The sequence below is a fragment of the Cebus imitator genome, unplaced genomic scaffold, assembly GCF_001604975.1.
Source record: "Cebus imitator isolate Cc_AM_T3 unplaced genomic scaffold, Cebus_imitator-1.0 Scaffold739, whole genome shotgun sequence".
Lineage (NCBI taxonomy): Eukaryota > Metazoa > Chordata > Mammalia > Primates > Cebidae > Cebus > Cebus imitator.
In genome coordinates this window covers 438003-456006 of record NW_016108054.1, presented here as the reverse complement: position 1 = coordinate 456006, position 18004 = coordinate 438003, and the positions used below count along the sequence as shown (strand labels likewise).

The following is an 18004-nucleotide window of genomic DNA, read 5'->3' as shown; positions in this document are numbered from 1 at the left end:
AGGAGACTGCTGGAATAGATACATGTGATTTCAGCCCTTTACCATATGGGTTTCCAGCTTGCCCCCATGCTTGACATACTTTTTTTTATGTTCCCCACTCCCCCAATTTCTCCCCCAATTTAGGTGAATGCAAACCACATCAAAGGAACAGGACTGCACACTTTCTGCCCTTATAGATTTGCCATGGCTACTAGCAGTACAAACACAGAAAAAAGTCTAAAAAGAACTATGTGCTGGCTTCAGGGAATTAGGGAAGTAGAACAGGTCTATGAAACCACATTCTGTTTCATTTTGGGCCCGGCAAGAAGAGGGATCTGCCAGAAACCACAAGTGAAGAGAGAAAATCAATTTGTGGTTCTGAGAAGAGAAGAAAAGGGGGTGCCCTGGAACTATTTGACTGGGAGTATCCATAGGGGTTTACATTTACGAACATTTTCCCGAGTCTTCAAGAATCCCTCCATCCCCAACAATCCATGAAGACTCCATTTCTAGTCTTACCTACTGTGAGGACCTCATCTTGATGTTTCAGCTTTGGGCAGGGGCAGCACCTTAACAGGTTAGAGCTGAGGAATCCTCACTCTCCCATCTTGAAGGTGAGGGTGTGGGCAAGTCTGAATGCTATACTGTAAAGTGCTCTGCATTGAGAACCAGGGGACCTGAACTTCAGTCCTACCCTCAGATCAGCTGACTTTAAATGTCAGCAGCAATAAGAGCAATTGCAAGTACTGAAGACCCCCATCTATGTGACACATACAGGAAGATAGTTTATGTACATTGTCTAATGTCTATAAGCTTCAATTTTCTCACTGGTAAGATATGAATATTATCTTCAGAAACTACATCATAGGGCTATCATGAGAACCCCATGAGGAAATCAAGTTAAAAAAAGATTTCTAAATTAGATAGTGTCCTATAACCGATAATGTGACTTTTTATCAGTTAAAAATAATTCTCAGATTGAAATAGAAAAAGAATTTCTACTGAATAGATCAAAATTTAAAAGCTATAATCACTTCAATTTTTGCTGATTTTAAAGTTTAGTGTTTTCTTCTTTAAACAGCCATGTCCTAAAATAGAAGACTTTCAGAATTTCATTTAATTTACAATAGAAAGTCTAAACTAAACTTACAGTATTGGCATTCCTCTTAAAGCTGTAATCAGAAGTCTCACATTTCTGAGATGACAAAAACAAACACAAAAACAAAAATCACCAAACTTGAGGAAAGTAGTTTCTGTGACACAAAGAGGGACAAGAATCAAAGTATCTGATTAGTCTCTGACTTGGGAGCTTACACAGATATAAATTTAAGAATAAAAATTATACATATATACTTTAGCTCAAAACTATGAGATACACAACTTCATACAGTTGGGAATCCTCAGTTTTTCCAATGCCTTCACTTTAACCTCCTTATTCTCTTCCACAATTTCCCAAGTATAAAACATTTATTATTTGAAGGAAGACTTACTCTACACAGAGATGTGTAAAAGATAACAAAGCTATTGAGACACGTTTACTAGGCAGAAGGCTTGATTCTCTCCAAGTACATGGCAAAAACACCTAAACATATTCTACAGCACCAACTTGCTCCTGAAGAACAGTCTTGCAGCCTGCAAGATTCAGGATCTCGATACAAACACAATCATGCACTGTGTAAATAACATTTCGGTCAAGGGTGGACTGCCTATAGAATGGGGGTCTCACAGATTATGATACTGTATTTTCATTGTACCTTCTCTATGTTTAGATGCACAAATACTTATAATTGCCTACAGTATTCAGTATGGTAACATGTTGTATAGATTTGTAGCCTAGGAGCAATAAGCCAAACCATATAGCTTAGGTGTGCAGTAGGCTGTACCATCTAGGTTTGTGTTTATGATGTTTGTGTGATGATCAAATAACCTCATGACACACTTCTCAAAATGTATGCCTTTCGTTAATCAACACATAACTGCCATTAAATTCAGAAATCCTCACTGTTGCTCACAAGCACCTGAAAGTTGGGATATTAACAATGCAAGTGCAAGGATCTGCTGTAGAGATGTGCATAGTCCAATTAAGCTTGACACTATAAAGTATGAAGGGCTGGGATTTGCATTGTTTGTCATAATGATATACAATAGAGGCAAAATCTTTGTGCAATGCATTTCGAATGAATACCACAGGAAGAAAATAACCTTGTTGGAGAGCAATTAGAAAATTATTTTATATATGTTTCCATGTTTTATTTTCTCAATTGTTTTGTTAATTATCTTAATTCACTATAAGGTCTATGCAAAACGTGGGCCTACTGATACTTTTGCCTGAAAGAATCAGCTAATTCCATCAAACAGTCAGATAAACTTTTTTTTTCTCCACTGAAGCAAGTAATTGGTTAAATCATCCATTGGTTGCCTTCCCATGTTGCATATTTAGCCCAAGATTTGACAAAATCACTAATAGAAATGACTACAATAGTATTTAGTGAGCACTTAGTTGTGCCAGGCCCTGTGCTTTCATTTATTTCTCATAGCGTCATCAACAAAGTCCTCTCATTATTCCTACTTTATAGATAATGCAGCTGAGGCTTAGAAGAGTTAAATAAATAACTTGTGCAATGTCAAATTGCTAGTTAGTGGCAGATGGAGTTTAAACTCTGGCAAAACAACCCACTTTAGTTCCAATTAACTAGCCATTTCCAGCAAATGCAGTTTGGCATTTGAATTACCTGGAATGATCTTATTATATAATTTTGGTCTCCTCGTACACAGGTCAACATACTTTGAGACAGAACATCCAAGTGCTTAAAGTTATTTTAATGTTAAGTAGGTTAAACACATTTGAAATGCAAGGCTTGTTTTCTCAGGCCATAGCTCCTTTGTAAATAATTCATTATTCATTCAGCAGCTATGCTTAGTGCTGCCCGTCACTGAGAGCATTGTGGGAGGCATAAATACAGAACACAGTCTAGTGAGAGAGAAGCATGATGTTTGAGGGTGTAAACAAATGGCTAGCGGCATTTAAAAAAGGCAAAGATTTGTTCTACTGGGATGGATCTTAAAACCATGAGGTCTTAAGACCTCATGAGTAGGTGACATTTCAGCCTCAACTTGGAAGAAGTGAAGAAGTGAGCCATGAGGTATCCGTTCTCTCTCCCGGACACCCCATGGCTCAATTCTTCACTTCTTCTAGGTTGTTGCTGAAATACCATCTACTCATGAGGGCTTCCCTGAACCCCATTTAAAACGAATCTCCCATACATCTCATCCTACTTCCTGCTTTACTGCTTCATGGCATCTGTTACCTCTTGGGTAGACTCATGCTTTTGCTATCAGTTGGGTTCTGATAGCTGCAGGAGGGGAGGGTCTTTGGGCTATTTTATCCATTAATGTAAAACCTAGTGCTAAAAACAATGCTGACTTAAAGTAGGGACACAATATATGCTTATTGAATGAATGGAGGAGATAATACTTAAGTTGGACCTAAAGAATGGGTAGAATTTAGACAGACATTGTGGGGAGGAAGGGAATTCCAGGTGAAGGAGATGACCTAAGCAAAGAACGGAGGCAGAGAGTTGTATTGTTTGTTTGCAAAAGAGTGTCTGGTCAATTTGGTGAAAATGAAATATGGCATGACATAGGCTGGACATATCCACATTACTTAGACTCAAGTGATTACAGTGATTATGGCTTAATTCCACAGGCAGTGGGGAGCCGTTAAAATTAGGGCTTTTTCAGGATATTTACTCTTTAAATATTCTTTCTTGATAATTAAAATCATTCCAGGTAATTCAAATGTAGGGGTGAACTCAGGTGTGGATCCTGAAGTGAATACAATTTTGCCTGTTCTCTTTAGGAAAAAAGAATGTAAAGTTATGAATACCAAATTAGGTATGACCTTTGGCCTGTCCTTATGTACGTCACAATGGTGAGTTAGTACCTTCCTTCTCTGGGATAGCTAGCAATAACCTGACTATACATGATATGACTATAAGCCACATAAAAATTACCTGCTAGACATAACTTCTCTTAGCCAAGTTTCCAAAATGCCTGCAGCCAGCCTCTCTGATGTCACTCAACAAGAAGAAATAGATAGTGGAGAAGCCACAGTGGAAAGAGACGGCAAACTGGGATGAATAAATCGTGGTTGAAACATCTGTCTGTGATGAGGGGAACTCATTTCTGGGGCCCTGGAAGAAGCCAGGACAAATGAGGGGCCCCGAAGCTTTTTTGGCTTCATGGTAAAACTGCACTGGAATTCTGCTGAAGCGTATAGAATGACAGGAAGACTAGCAGAGTACTAGGCATAGGTGATGAGGGGATGGTTGGCATGGGTATTTGGGATAAAGCCTAAGAGAGAGGATACAAAGGAACCGTGTCATGGGAGTTGGCTGTTGAACCAAACGACAGGGAAAAGTCAAAGGTATCTGAAGTTACCTTAGGATACTAAATAATAACCTGGGGTGAACTTTTATTGCAGTTAAAAATTTCTCTGCATGTTTTTCACTTATAGTCACATTAAATACTCTATATTTTTAGAGAAGACCGTGCTGATTGCTTTAAAATTGTTGTGTTACACTACTAGGCACAATAAAAACGGCAAGTTACTTAATCGGGTCTTAGTGACATGAAAGAATTAGTACGGCTTCCCCAGTAACTAATTTATAAAGAGAAATAAACTCAGGTACCAGGAGAATTTGGTTGACAAATGAGTGGGTGACGGGAAGCTCAGTTGTACTTTTTAGCTGTTATGCTTTAGAGTAAAAAATCGCCATGCTGCCTTAGGATAACCTTTTGAAGTCTGCCATATTTTTATTAAAGAAAGCATTGAGTAACCAGTAATGCTGGTTGTAATTCCTCAGCCACAAACAATGACAACTGCAGTCAATTTATGATGACCTTGTCGCATATCAAGAAAATTCCTCACACTTTAATGATTTAGCGGAAAATTAAAAATATAATTGATTTAATCATACAGAGAAGAAGAAAAATTATGTTTAACTGTGGAAGTGACAAGTCCTTGAGTTGACTTTGCTTTTGAGCAAGGGTGTACTCTATTCACCATGTCTTACTAAGGTTGGGTTGTATAGAACTTTCAATCCCCACATCTCCCCCGTCCTCAACGTAAGCTGTGGAATTAAATGCATTACCAAAGGGGTTCACTCTCAAACAGAGATTTTATTATGCATATATATTGAAATGCTGTGTCTTTAATAAATGGTTTTGTAGGGACTATGTTAGGCTATCAAATACCTAATAAATAAGTCTCAGAGAAAACATTATTTTTTATATTGTGCGTGCATTTTGACCAAAAAAACCCCCTAACCTCAACAAAATTATAATCTGTCATAAGAACTCTCTTTCAGAAAAGCAGCAAACATTTTCCTTTCAATGCCATCAAAAAGACAATTGATACTTTGGCTCCAAAGAAAGAAAATAGATTTCATCTTCTATGCCAATTGCTATAAATTGAGAGTGGCTTCCTGGGGCACTGTGTTGGGATGAATTCTGAGACTGCTTCCAAGCTCCGTAGGAAAGAGAACTGTGATCAATTAAGGAGTGGGGAGTCGCAGCATGTGCGCCATGCATTTGGTAACCATGATGAAACAGCATTTAAAAAAAATCAATAAACACTGCAGGCTTACCAGATAGGCCACCCACATCCATCTTCTTCAGGTTCTTTGCCTCCAGAATGACAACAGTCAGTTTACCAGCAGTAGGTACGTAGCGAAGGGAGAAGCAGATATCACCCAATTTCTCTTGCTAAGAAAACCAAAAAGAAAGTATTAGTAATTTTTCAAATAAAAGTAAATAGAGTTTTAATATATACATTGTAAATTCTTCAAGAGGAGAATTATGTTGATAAGAATTTGAAAATTTTAGGTCCATTGGGATTTACAAAGTGGTCTTTCATTGATTAAGGTACCTAGAGTGATAACAGCTTTTATTTTTTTTCAAGACCATCTATTTCAGTTTTTGACAAAGATAAGCTATACTTTAACATTCATCAAAATATATCTATAATTCAGTGGTGCAGGAAATGAGAACAACATGACTTTTTAAAGAGACTTTGTGCACTGAATAGCACTGCAAAACTCTTGGCAAAATTTTCATAATTTTGTTAAATAGCTTTGAAAAAAGGCTAACACTTTTTTAGTTGAATCAATCTACCTGCTTTTGTCTTTTTACATTTCAAATAGGATTATGTCTAATACTCTATATTTAGGTTTTTGGGAAAAAAGACTTGTATTTGTGTTTCATTAAATTCTATTTATTGATGAGAAATTCAACAAAATATGTTTTTGCACTTTTAGTATTACTCATCGCAAGTGAGGTCTGACTTTTTTCCCTAATCCTAAAAATCTGAGCAGCAGGCTAGCAAACTGAAACCCACAGTAACACAACGCAAACCCATCTCATAACTTCTCACGTTATTTTGTTGATACCATACTTTAGTCCCAAGGAACATTCAACAGTCGTGTGCTGAGGCATTTTTGAACAACTGATCAAGTGTTTACAATTATGACGGTATAGAGAACTTTTATTTTTTTTTTCAGAAAAGACTCCTACTGATTCTCCTCCCTTGTTTTATTTTCTAAGATGACTAACTGAGAACCACATTATTGTTCAACATAAGTAGAATTTGCATTCATATTTATAAGCATGAGATAAGAGAGAGTGTGAGAGAGTTTGTTGTATGTCCCTCAGATACTGGAGGCTCTAGAGTCCTTTCTGACATGCAGAATTAGCTATATGGCATATCAGGATTTATTTTAGTGTTTTCCCCAATCAAATGCAAATTCTGATTCTAAAGAAGGCAACAGTTGTGTCAGACTGCTGCAGATAGACCTTTAATAAAGGAATGAGGTAAAGAAGGCCATATACTAAGGCACTGTCAAGTTATACCCTTATTATGACTACATGTGTCTTTATCTATAACTTGACATATATGTTGAGTTGGCCAGAGTCTCCAGTGTGGAAATAGGTGCCTAGATGTAATTTAACAAGGTAAGAAATATAATCTCCCCCTTTTTTTTTGGGGGGGTGTACTCATTATATCCATTTTTCAAAAGGGAAAGGTTATAATTTATCTATAATTGAGAAGTAATACATTCAATATGTGAGGGAGAAATAGTGCCTCTTTCTGCTAAAGTAATGCATGTGCTGGAAACATCACCATATATGTTTATGGCTCCAAGTCTTTCACTTCTTGAATCCCCGTAGCATTTTACCATACATCTCTCTGTTACTAAGAACTTTGTTTCTGTCTTAGTGTGTATGTGTCTTAACTCTCCTACATGACTGTAAACTCCTTGAAGACAGGATCCATGACTAAATTATCACTTTCCACACAGCTTCAAAACTTAAATAAGTGGAAACTTTAGAAAATACCTGTTTTGAATTATCTAGGCCATAGCCCCCTTCCATTAATATAAATAATAGTTACTTCTAATGTACCGAATTCACCTGATGTGCCTACTCACTCCTAGGAATTAATTTATATAACAGGAGAGGCTAGTGGAATAAATTACTTTTCAGAGTCTCTGAAAACAAAGAATGGGAGACAATATCATGGAAATTAATATAAAATATGGACAAATTCATCTGAACTTTATGGGACAAGAGAAATGTAAATTAACAAAATTGCTGTTTAAAATGCTCATTAGGAGGAGGGCTCTTTTTTCTTTTTCCTTTTTTTTTTTTTTTGCAGAATTCTGTCTATTTTCCACGGTAGTCTCCTGGGAGAACTAATTGTGTTGCAGGATCAGGTTACTCTAACTGTTCTAATTAGGAATTTCAGACATGATTGCTCTCTCTTAAATAACATCTCCCTTTATGAGCCATAATCTAATTCCATGATTAATTTAGGGGCATTGCAATTGTTTTAAACAAAAAAAAATGTTACAACTTGTTTTTCTTCCAATATCTTTTTATACCTCTATCTTATGACACATAGGAAATTTAAAAGATTTTTCATAATATTTATCTTTAGAAGAGAGTATTTGTATGGTTTGAAAAAGCATACCTGAAGCAGAACAAGTGTGTCATGTTACTTGTAATTTTAAAGTTATGGGATGGGGGAAGAATGAGTATTTGAAAGAAAAAAAATGGGCATTTTGGGAGAAAGAGAAATGTGGAAAAGTGACTTTTTTAAAGCACCCTTTACAGATCTACATTTGCTTCATTAGTTTAAGGAATTTAACATGTAAAATTTCATTTGCTCATAAAATTATAATAATTGGTATGCCACATTGAAAGTATAGTTTATATTAATTAATCGAAGTTATTTTTCAAAGTATTAACATTTTATTACTTCTGGATCTCCAAGATATTTAAAATTCAGTCCTTGATTTTCCTGAAATTTATGTCCTTTATGGGCATCAACAAGGTAGAGAAAAACTTATTTTCAGAAAAAGGCAAGGAAAATATCCAGTTTATATGAACCTTTGTCTTGTTAGTGAAATTTTTGGAGGTCTAAGTATATGCTTTCCCTAATGCTTTAAGAATCAGCTTTAATAATTTTCTACCAAAAGTTTGAGAATTAGGGCAACTTTCTTTTACTACCTGATGGTTTGACCAGTGATTAATTGATTTAGGACATTTGCAAATACGATTGTCATGTGGTTTTCACATGTTGTGGAGGATGAGGGACTTGAAGTTCATATGAAATGAGAGCCAGAATACGCATCCTAATACCGCCCGCAAGAAGGACACTCATGGCAGGATGATTCTGGACTCCTGTGTCAACCCCTAAGTTGTATTCTATCCTGCCCCAGTCAAAACAAGGGTTATACAGTAAGTCAGTGTTGTCACACTGAATCAGATTTAAAGACTCATACGAGCACAAATTTTTGGAAACAAATATTTTCATTTTCTCAGTGAAGTCTTTCCCTGAACGTCTGTGATGAGAAGGAAAGCACATCTGTCCCTAGAGTCTTGTTCTAGCATGTGAAGGCTTTACTATAACTCTTGTCCATCAGCATAGAGAAATTTAAAGAACCTGGTAGTTTTACATGAACAGTTTTACATCAAACTCTAATTTCATAGTTTTGACATTCCAGTTTGGAAGAAAGATGACTATGTAGTAATTTATAAACATTTAAAATAAATTATTTATCACTCTAAAGTTCTAAAGATAAAGATTTTCAAAATTAAAAAAAAAGTTTTTCTTTGATGGGATTACAGTGATGGGGACTAAAAGGGTTCTTGGAAAATTTACAAATCAAAAAGAAGATACCCAAATCAGATCCTTGCTGCTCCTTGACAATTTTGTCTACTTTTTTTCTAGAATAGCCGTGTGAACTAGATACTGTTACGTCCATTTTATATATAAAGACTTTGAGATGCAGAGGCTGTAGGTTACAAAGCTGTCTCAGAGAGGAACTGGAGCAGGCTCTTTTGACTCAAAATCATGAGTTTTCTTTACTGGTACACTGCTGTCTGGAAATGATAGAAGCTAATGTTCCAGATGGTCATCCACTTGATTATTCCACTCTTACTTTATTTCTGTAACGAAATCAATATTCAACACCAATCCCTCCTCTCAACTATTCTATCCAACATCCTTCCCTCAGGGTCAGTAACTCATCTGTTTCTAATGGCCTATTCCTTTCTCTCTGTTTTCCTCTGTTCATTTAACCCACAAGTCCTGATATTTCTGATTTTGTAAATGTCTCCCAGGTTGGATTTTTTTCTTTTTTTCTTTTTGTCCACCATCATCAATGTAACCCCTGCCCTCATCACATGCACTTCAATGTGACCTCCATCTCCATATAATACTTGCCACTATCACCGCTGCTACCTTCACCCTACACTAGGATCGCTGCGACGACTAACGCCACCACTTCGATCACCTCCACCTCCACCTCCAAGTTTTACCATCAATTCCATTGTGTTTGAGCCCTATTGACACTTCTGTCATACTTTCTGAAATAGTCTGATTAAAGACCTCTTTAGTTATGGTCTTTCCAAAATTCAGGGCATACTGCATACTAATGCCAAGCGAATGTTTGAAAGGTCTGAACCCCTCTTCCTCTTCCTGACTTTCAAAAAGTTTATACTTTGCCTCTGCCCTAAATGTCTAAACCAGTTTCTCCTGCTTCACTGCTTCTTCAACCCTTAGAATATATTTTGAACCTGACCACGTCTTCATTCATAGGTTATTACTCTAGTCCAAGTGACTAAACATCCTGATTTGCTCAAGATCCTCCTGGTTTAAGATCTAAAGTCCTGTATCCTGGGAAGCCCCTCAGTCCCAGGCAAGCCACGACTAATAGCAACCTTAAGTCCATGCCATTGTCCCTTCTGGTCTAGACTTCTGTAATAGCCTCGTAACAGCCTCTTTGCATCCCTTCTTGCTCCTTTCTAGTTTCCTTCTCACATAAAAGAAAGCATGATTTTTTCAAAATGGAAACCTGAACATGGGACAATCCCACTCAGGGCCCTTTGATATCTTCCCATTTTACTTAGAATAATATCTTTTCCTTATTCTAAAAAGCCTGATATGATCAGACCCCTTCATATCCCACCACTATTCTCCAGTTCTCACTTCCTCATCTCAAAACATGCCAAGCATACTTCTGTCTGAAGGTCTTTGCACTGATGCTCCTTCTGTCAGCAATATTCTTCTCCTAGATTCTGCTGTGAATTGTTTCATTAGTTTATTCAGCTTTCTGCTTGTATGTTATCTCTTTTTTTTTTTTTTTGAGACGGAGTTTCACTCATGTTACCCAGGCTAGAGTGCAATGGCACGATCTCGGCTCACCGCAACGTCCGCCTCCTGGGTTCAGGCAATTCTCCTGCCTCAGCCTCCTGAGTAGCTGGGATTACAGGCATGCGCCACCATGCCCAGCTGATTTTTTGTATTTTTAGTAGAGACGGGGTTTCACCATGTTGACCAGGATGGTCTCGATCTCTTGACCTTGTGATTCACCCGCCTCGGCCTCCCAAAGTGCTGGGATTACAGGCGTGAGCCACCGCGCCCAGCCTGTATGTTATCTCTTTAAGGACTTTTTCTGTGGCCACTCTATCTAACATAGTCCAGTGCAGTCCTAAACACATGTACTACCTCTTCTCTTGCTCTGCTTCTTTTTTATCTTAGTACATGTCATTACTTGACATTCCATTATGTCTATTTAGGTTTTCCTCACCAGAATATCAGATTTATAAGAGAAGAGACTTGTTTTCTTACGGCTGTGTTTCCAGCATTAGAATAGTGTCTATGCCTATTGAATGAGAACATGCAGCTTCCCTACAACTGAATAAGTCAGGTTGGTCTTTTCAGCATCTTTGTTTGTCACAAGTTGAGTTCTCTGAGGAAGCAGACTCAGGCAGATTTTCAACATGAGGTTTATAGGGGTGGTCCTTTAGATCATCCCCTCTGGAGAAGTTGTGCTGTTATACAGTTACATCAAAGTTGTCAGTCAATTCTATGGGGGACTCTGGAGCTGGAAGAGTTCTTCAGAGATATATGGAATTGGGGCAACAAGGATGAGACTTTATCATCTTGAATCTCCCAAACATTGGATGTGAGCTGCTCCCACACCTTGGGTCAGCATCTTTTCAGCTGAGGGTGATGCCAGGAAGGGAAAACTCAGTTATGAGCTGTCAGTCATCAATACTCTTAAGATCCTAGTTAATAAATGCCTTGGTTATGAAGATGGTACAAAGATTGGGAAGTTTGCTACAGCAATCACTGTTTCTCTGTGAGCTATGTTCCTTCCCACCACCAGACTTTTGCTTAGTTGGAAAATCCGTCTGCAATGCTTTAATTCCCTTCTGCCTAATCAAATTACTCCTAACCAGTAAGCCCTAGTCCGTGTTCCAAAAAAAAAAAAAAAAACCAACAAACCAAAAAACCCTCCTTACTATTCTAGCCCACATGGATTTCTGCTAGCAATTGCTTCATAGCTGTTAGAATGGTGCCTAGAGATTACTTTTTCCATGTTTATTTTTTTATACGTGAGCTCAACTCACCTTGGACTCCAGAAGAGCAGGGACTCTATACGACTTTTCTATGCCTAGCTCCAGGCACATAATAACGGCTTCTAAATAATTTTCAGTTGACTGTATTGAAATGAGAGCCTTACCAATCTTTTGCTTTGTAAATAGCACTGATGTCAGTGCTGTAACAACAATGTCTCCAGTTTAATCCAGTCAACTAATAGATTTTTTTGGAGCTCCTCCTTTGTACCTAGTACTATGGACACTAGGCCTGTCATGAAACTAGAAACAAAGACATTTCTGGAGGTATAGTTTTTATAAGATAATTTTCAAGACCCTGTAGGGTTGCAGCCAACACATGAATGCTTTTGCTGGTGTGATTATCTCAAGAAGGGGCCTTATTACTATTAGGAATTTCAGCTTTATGTATAATGTATTTTAGTCAATTGCCTTAATCGCTAGGTGGAAACTACCAGTTAGTGTTAGAAAAGTTCCAGCTGTGAGAGTCAGAGAAATTAACCTGCTCTTTTAGAATATGGAGCTGACAATCAGAAGGCAGCTTTGTTCTGAGCAGCTTGATAATTTCATCATTTTTTTCAAATGCAGCCACTAAATAGAGAAGACACAAATTAATGATTTACCAGACAATGACAAAAATACCTTTCCTTTTTGGAAAGCATTATAGATAATTAGAATAGAGGTCATCTTCAATCGATAAATAAAAAGCTTTATTTAAAATGAATTATTTATTTGATGGCTTCTGTAGCCCCATACATCGTTTTTTGTGTAAAAAGATGGGTTCATTTCAGTGACCTTTGCAAATGGGGCTAAGTTCATACATTTGATGGAAACACTGTACTCTTGAGTGAGTTTTTCAAAAGTACCTGAATTAATGCTGTGACATTTTAAAAGGACATTCTATTTATGTTAATTGTAGGAAGATTTTTCTATGTGTTAAATTGGCAACAGATTCTTTGATGAGTAGTTGGTTTTTCTCCGAGGTTGAGAGTCTGTTTAGAGATGACAAACAAATGGAGGCCCATTTATCTCTGAAATGAAAATTCAGGCAGGCGCAGTGGCTCACACCTGTAATTCCAGCACTTTGAGAGGCCGAGGCGGGTGGATCACCTGAGGTCAGGAGTTTGAGTCCAGTCTGGCCAACATGGCAAAACCCTGTCTCTACTAAAAATACAAAAATTAGCTGGGCGTAGTGGCAGGTGCCTGTAATCCCAGCTACTAGGGAAGCTGAGGCAGGAGAATCATTTGAACCCAGGAGGTAGAGGTTACAGTGAGTTAAGATCAAGTCACTGCACTTTAGCCTGGAGGACAAAGCAAGACTCTATTTTAAAAAAAAAAAAAGAAGAAAATTCAGACCATTTGCATAGTCCTCTTTGTAAAAATACTAAGACATTCTTCACTTATATGAAGGAAAATGTCATGTTTTTAATTTTAATAAGATAATGGGTAGCTTTAAATATATCTTTTATATGGTAGTATTTTTCAGCTTTATTTTATTCCCTCACTACTCTCATACTCCTGAAGTATCTGCCAAATCGGTATTTACATCTAATGGACCAGATGGTCACAGTGTGAAATGTTGCTGTGTAATGTATTCAGGCTAGAAAGACTGAATCTGGCCTAGTGTACAAATGTACAGTAAATTGTTCAGGTGAAAGACAGAGTGTATCTTTGGATGCTTATTCTTTGGGGATACTCTATAATTCATTGATTTATATTCGTTCATTTCTCATTAAAAATAATTACTGAATTCCACCATAGACTCTCCCAAGCTCTAGTTTAGGCTCTACAGGTATCTAGATGAGTAACAATATAATGTGTTGACTGTACCATAGAAGGGGTACAAATGCTATAGGAGTTGAAGATGGAAACTTTCCAGGGTCTAGTAACAGAATTAAGGAGAGGGAGACTTTAATTAGAGATTTAGTCCCCCAATAATGATTATAAATTTCTGCAAGCCACCCCAAATGCATGTTCTTTGTAAAACCAACGTCCTGGCCATATAAATGTAGCTTTAAGACCAGCCTTCTAGCTTTCCCCATTTAACCAGAACTGGTGTCTATGGGAGGAGGAAGAGGAAGGCAGGGGATATTTAAGTGTCCTGGAGGAGGAGCACTTACCTGGGCTGAGATAAGGAAGGCTCAGCAGGAAGTTAGGATGAACCCGACCACAAGAGGGCGTGAGTGTTCTAGACACAGGAATACATGTACGCAGTACTTTACCCCTTGAACTGCTTAAACTAAGTTACTCTTCTATAAGTTTAAACTTCTATAAGCTTAAACTAAGTTACTCATGTAATAAGTTTAAACTAAGTTACTCATGCAATTTAATTGAAAATGGATTTCTACTTTATGATTTAGATATTCAAAATTTCCTCATGATATCCATAATTTATATTTTGATTAATGGATATACTTGTGGTCCCATTAGAAATAATAATTAACAGAAAAGGGGATAGTCTGATGTGACCAAAATAAGGATGAAAATAGAAAATCAAAGTGTTTCTTAAATGTAACAGCAGGCCTGGCGTGATGGCTCACGCCTGTAATCCCAGAACTTTGGGAGGCTGAGGCGGGTGGACTGCTTGAGCCCAGGAGTTTGAGACCAGCCTGGGCAACATGGCAAAACCCTGTCTCTACAAAAAATACAACAAAATGGTCAGGTGTGATAATGTGTGCCTAGAGCCCCCGCTACTCAGGAGGCTGAGGTGGGAGCATTACTTGAGCCCAAGAGGTGAAGGTTACGGTGAGCAGAGATGGCACCACTGTACTTTAGCCTGGGAAACAGAGCGAAACCCTGTCTCAAAAATAAAAACAAATAAAAAGTGACAGTAAAGTACAGTATAGAGTGCTGGAAAGTGCACTGGACTGCCATGGGTATTCATTCACTATTTTTTGGTTCAACTGATATTTATCGGATACCTCCTCTGTACCAGGTACTGTTCTAGGCACTTGGGCACAGTGACCAGTAAGACACGCAAAGTCAATGAAGAAAATAAGCAGTAAAATAAAAAGCATGTTTGGTGTGGTATGTGCTATGGAAACATGTAAAGTAGCCAGGGGGATAAGGGAGAGCAATTTGAGACAGGAAGTTCAGGGAAGATCTCTGTAAGAAGGATTTGAAGGAGGTGAAATGTGGTCAGCTACTTAACCATCTGGGCCTCACCTTCCTTCTCTTTATAAAACAGGTCTGGATAACACGGTCCTGAAGGTTCTTCTGGCTGGGAAATCATATGTTTCCATGATTTTACTTCATTATAGCTACCTGTCTGGTTGTTCTCTCTGTTTTACAGGACTGTGAACTAATAAATGGGTGTTTTAAGCCACAGAATTTGTGGAAATTTGCCATGGAATCAAAAACAGTAAATGCACTCAGTTCTTTCTCTCTATCCTTCCCCTCTCTTCTTTAGTTATCTTCATAGCAGATTTCATAAGGCAATCCATTGGAGTATGAGAAGGAAATATTAGATCTTTTATTTATATTAACTTTTATCCCATATTTTAAAATTGTGTTTCATTTATATGTTTTATTAAACACATCACATATTGGTATAGGACAATGTGTATATGATTTATACATAGAAATATTGGGAGGATGTGCCAAATATTTTATTACTGACAAATGACAAAATAACATTTGGGATCTTTTATTCAACATTAAATGTGCTTAGAAGATTCCTCAGTGACTTTGTAACAACATAAACTCTATAGTCAGGCTACTCAGGTTCAATTCCCAGGTCTGCTTCTTATTGCCTACTAAGCCTTGGGAAATGTACTTTCTCTTTTGTGCCTCACTTTTCCCATCTCTAAAATGAAAGAATAGTAACGGAGTCAGCAGAATTTTATCAGTTAGTATGTATAAAGGAGTTAGAAGAGTTCCTGGCTCACAAAATGTGCTGTGTGAATGATCGCTATTATTATAACAAAATTTCTATTTCAACATCCTCTTTTCTACATAGTACCATGGCTCTCTGCTCCTTTTCACAGCCAAATTTCTTAAAGAAATTGGTTACAATCACTGTCCCCATTTCTTCCTGTTCTACTGATTTCTCGCTCCATCATTTCACTGAAATGGCTGCTACTAAGATTTCAAAGAACATCATCTTACCGAGCCATAAATATTTTGCAGGTCTCATTTCTATGAATTCTCAGCAGAATTTATTGACTCCCTTCTCTTTCTTGGCTTCTGTAATACAATGCTTTCCTGATTCTAGTTTCTCTGCTTCTCTGGCTACTCACTCTTGGTCTCCTTTTGCAAGGCGTGGTTATAGCTGACTTCTTTTCTTCATAAACTAATCTTATCCCAGTACGTGGTTTTAGTTATAATATGGAAGTGATTCTCAAGTTTATATCTCTAGTTTAGGTATTTTCTCTAAGCCCCAGACTTTTACATCCAACTGTCCACCAGTCATTGAATATCTCGCGCTCATTTTAGACTCAAATGCCAAAAACGGAATTTAGGATCTTTCTTCTAAATCTGGTTCACTTGATTTCAGCAAATGATATTTGCATCCAGCAAGTTGCTTAAGCCAGAAAACTGGGCATTATCATTGACCACTGACTTCTTTTGAGTTCTGTTTTTATTTATCATAAAATCTCTTAATAGTTTCACTTGTTTCCATCCTTATCATCTTCACAATGTGATCAAATAATCTCTCATACGGATTACTCCAATAGCCTCTTAATTGGTTTCCTGAAATTTACTCTTGGAATACAATTGACAAAGTCACCTTTTAAATAACAGGCACGGTATCTCACCGCTATAATCCCAGCACCGTGGGAGGCTAAGGAGGGTGAATAGCTTGAGGCCAGGATTTTGAGGCCAGTCTGGCCAAGAAAGCCAGACTCTGTCTCTACACAAAACAAAAAAACAGTCAGGCATGGTGGTACATGCCTGCAGTCCCACTGACTCAGGAGGCTGAGGCAGGACGATCAGTTGAGCCTGAGAGTTTGAGTCTTCAGTAAGCTATGCTTGTGCCACTGCATTCCAGCATGGGCAACAGAGAAAGACCCTGTGTCTAAAAAACAAAACAACAAAAAACCAAATCTTAAAATCCTTAAATAGGCCTCCTAGCTGTCTTGAGTCAAAGGCCCAAATTCTTACCATCATTTAGAATAGCTTCGAGTTCTATTTCCTGCTTATTCCTCTGCTTCGTCTCCTGCCTCTTTTCCCTCTGTGCAACAGCCACAAGGGGAAAACCTTCTTTGTATCATTAACTATGCCACGTCACCTACACTTTCAGAGGCTTCATATAAACAGTTCCTTTTGCTTGACATCCTGCCCTCTTGCCACCCTCCCGTTTATTTAGTTAACTTTTACTCATCTTTCACATGTCTCCTCAAAATTCATTTATTTAGAGAAGACTCAAATGATTCATTAAACTAGATCAGAGCCTTTTAATAGATTTGTTAGCAGTGATTTGTACCCTTAAAATATCTATTAGTTTGTAATGATGTATTAATTTGCGTGATTATTCGATTATATCTCACCTCGATGAATTTGACCTCCTTTATGTTGTGCCCTTTTATCTATATGCAGATGACCTGGCACATGTATTACGAGTACATATTTATGAAGCTAAAGAATGAATATGTTTACTGAGTGTTCCACTCTGCCAGAGTCTCTGTAGTTTACCAAAATCCACTCTCTTCTTCCTGAGAACACAGCTGGACTACATTTCCCAGCCTTTCTTGTAGTTACATGTGGTCTTGTGATTGGGTTCTAGTGAAAATGGAATGTCAACATAAGTGAGGTGCACCACTTCTAGACCCAACTCCCCAAAACTCCTACCCATGATTTTTGTTCTCTTCTATGTCTGTGGCAGTGACCTCAGCGTGACCTTGGAAGCTACACGCTGAAGATGTCAGAGGTTCAATGAGACAGGATCCTTGAAGATGTAATAAAGCAGAGCCCTATTTGCTAAGCTTTATCTCACTGAGCAAGCGAAAAATAGACTTCTCTTTTGCGGAACTCATTACATGTTTGGGCCTCTTTGTTATTGTAGCCTAGCCTGACATAATTAATACAAATAAATAAATGACTTCTAAACAGTGTTTTCAGA

General features: G+C 37.7%; 1 protein-coding gene across 6 annotated transcripts in view; it reads right to left on the bottom strand.

Moving 5' to 3' along the window:
- LOC108296779 (synaptotagmin-1) overlaps positions 1–18004 on the bottom strand; it is a 453515-nt gene that overhangs the window by 86940 nt on the left and 348571 nt on the right. For all 6 annotated transcript variants that reach the window (XM_017519369.2, XM_017519371.2, XM_017519368.2 and 3 more), the window contains one exon: positions 5628–5745. In XM_017519369.2, coding sequence (XP_017374858.1) covers positions 5628–5745 — 118 coding nt within the window. The remainder of the gene's footprint in view (positions 1–5627; positions 5746–18004) is intronic.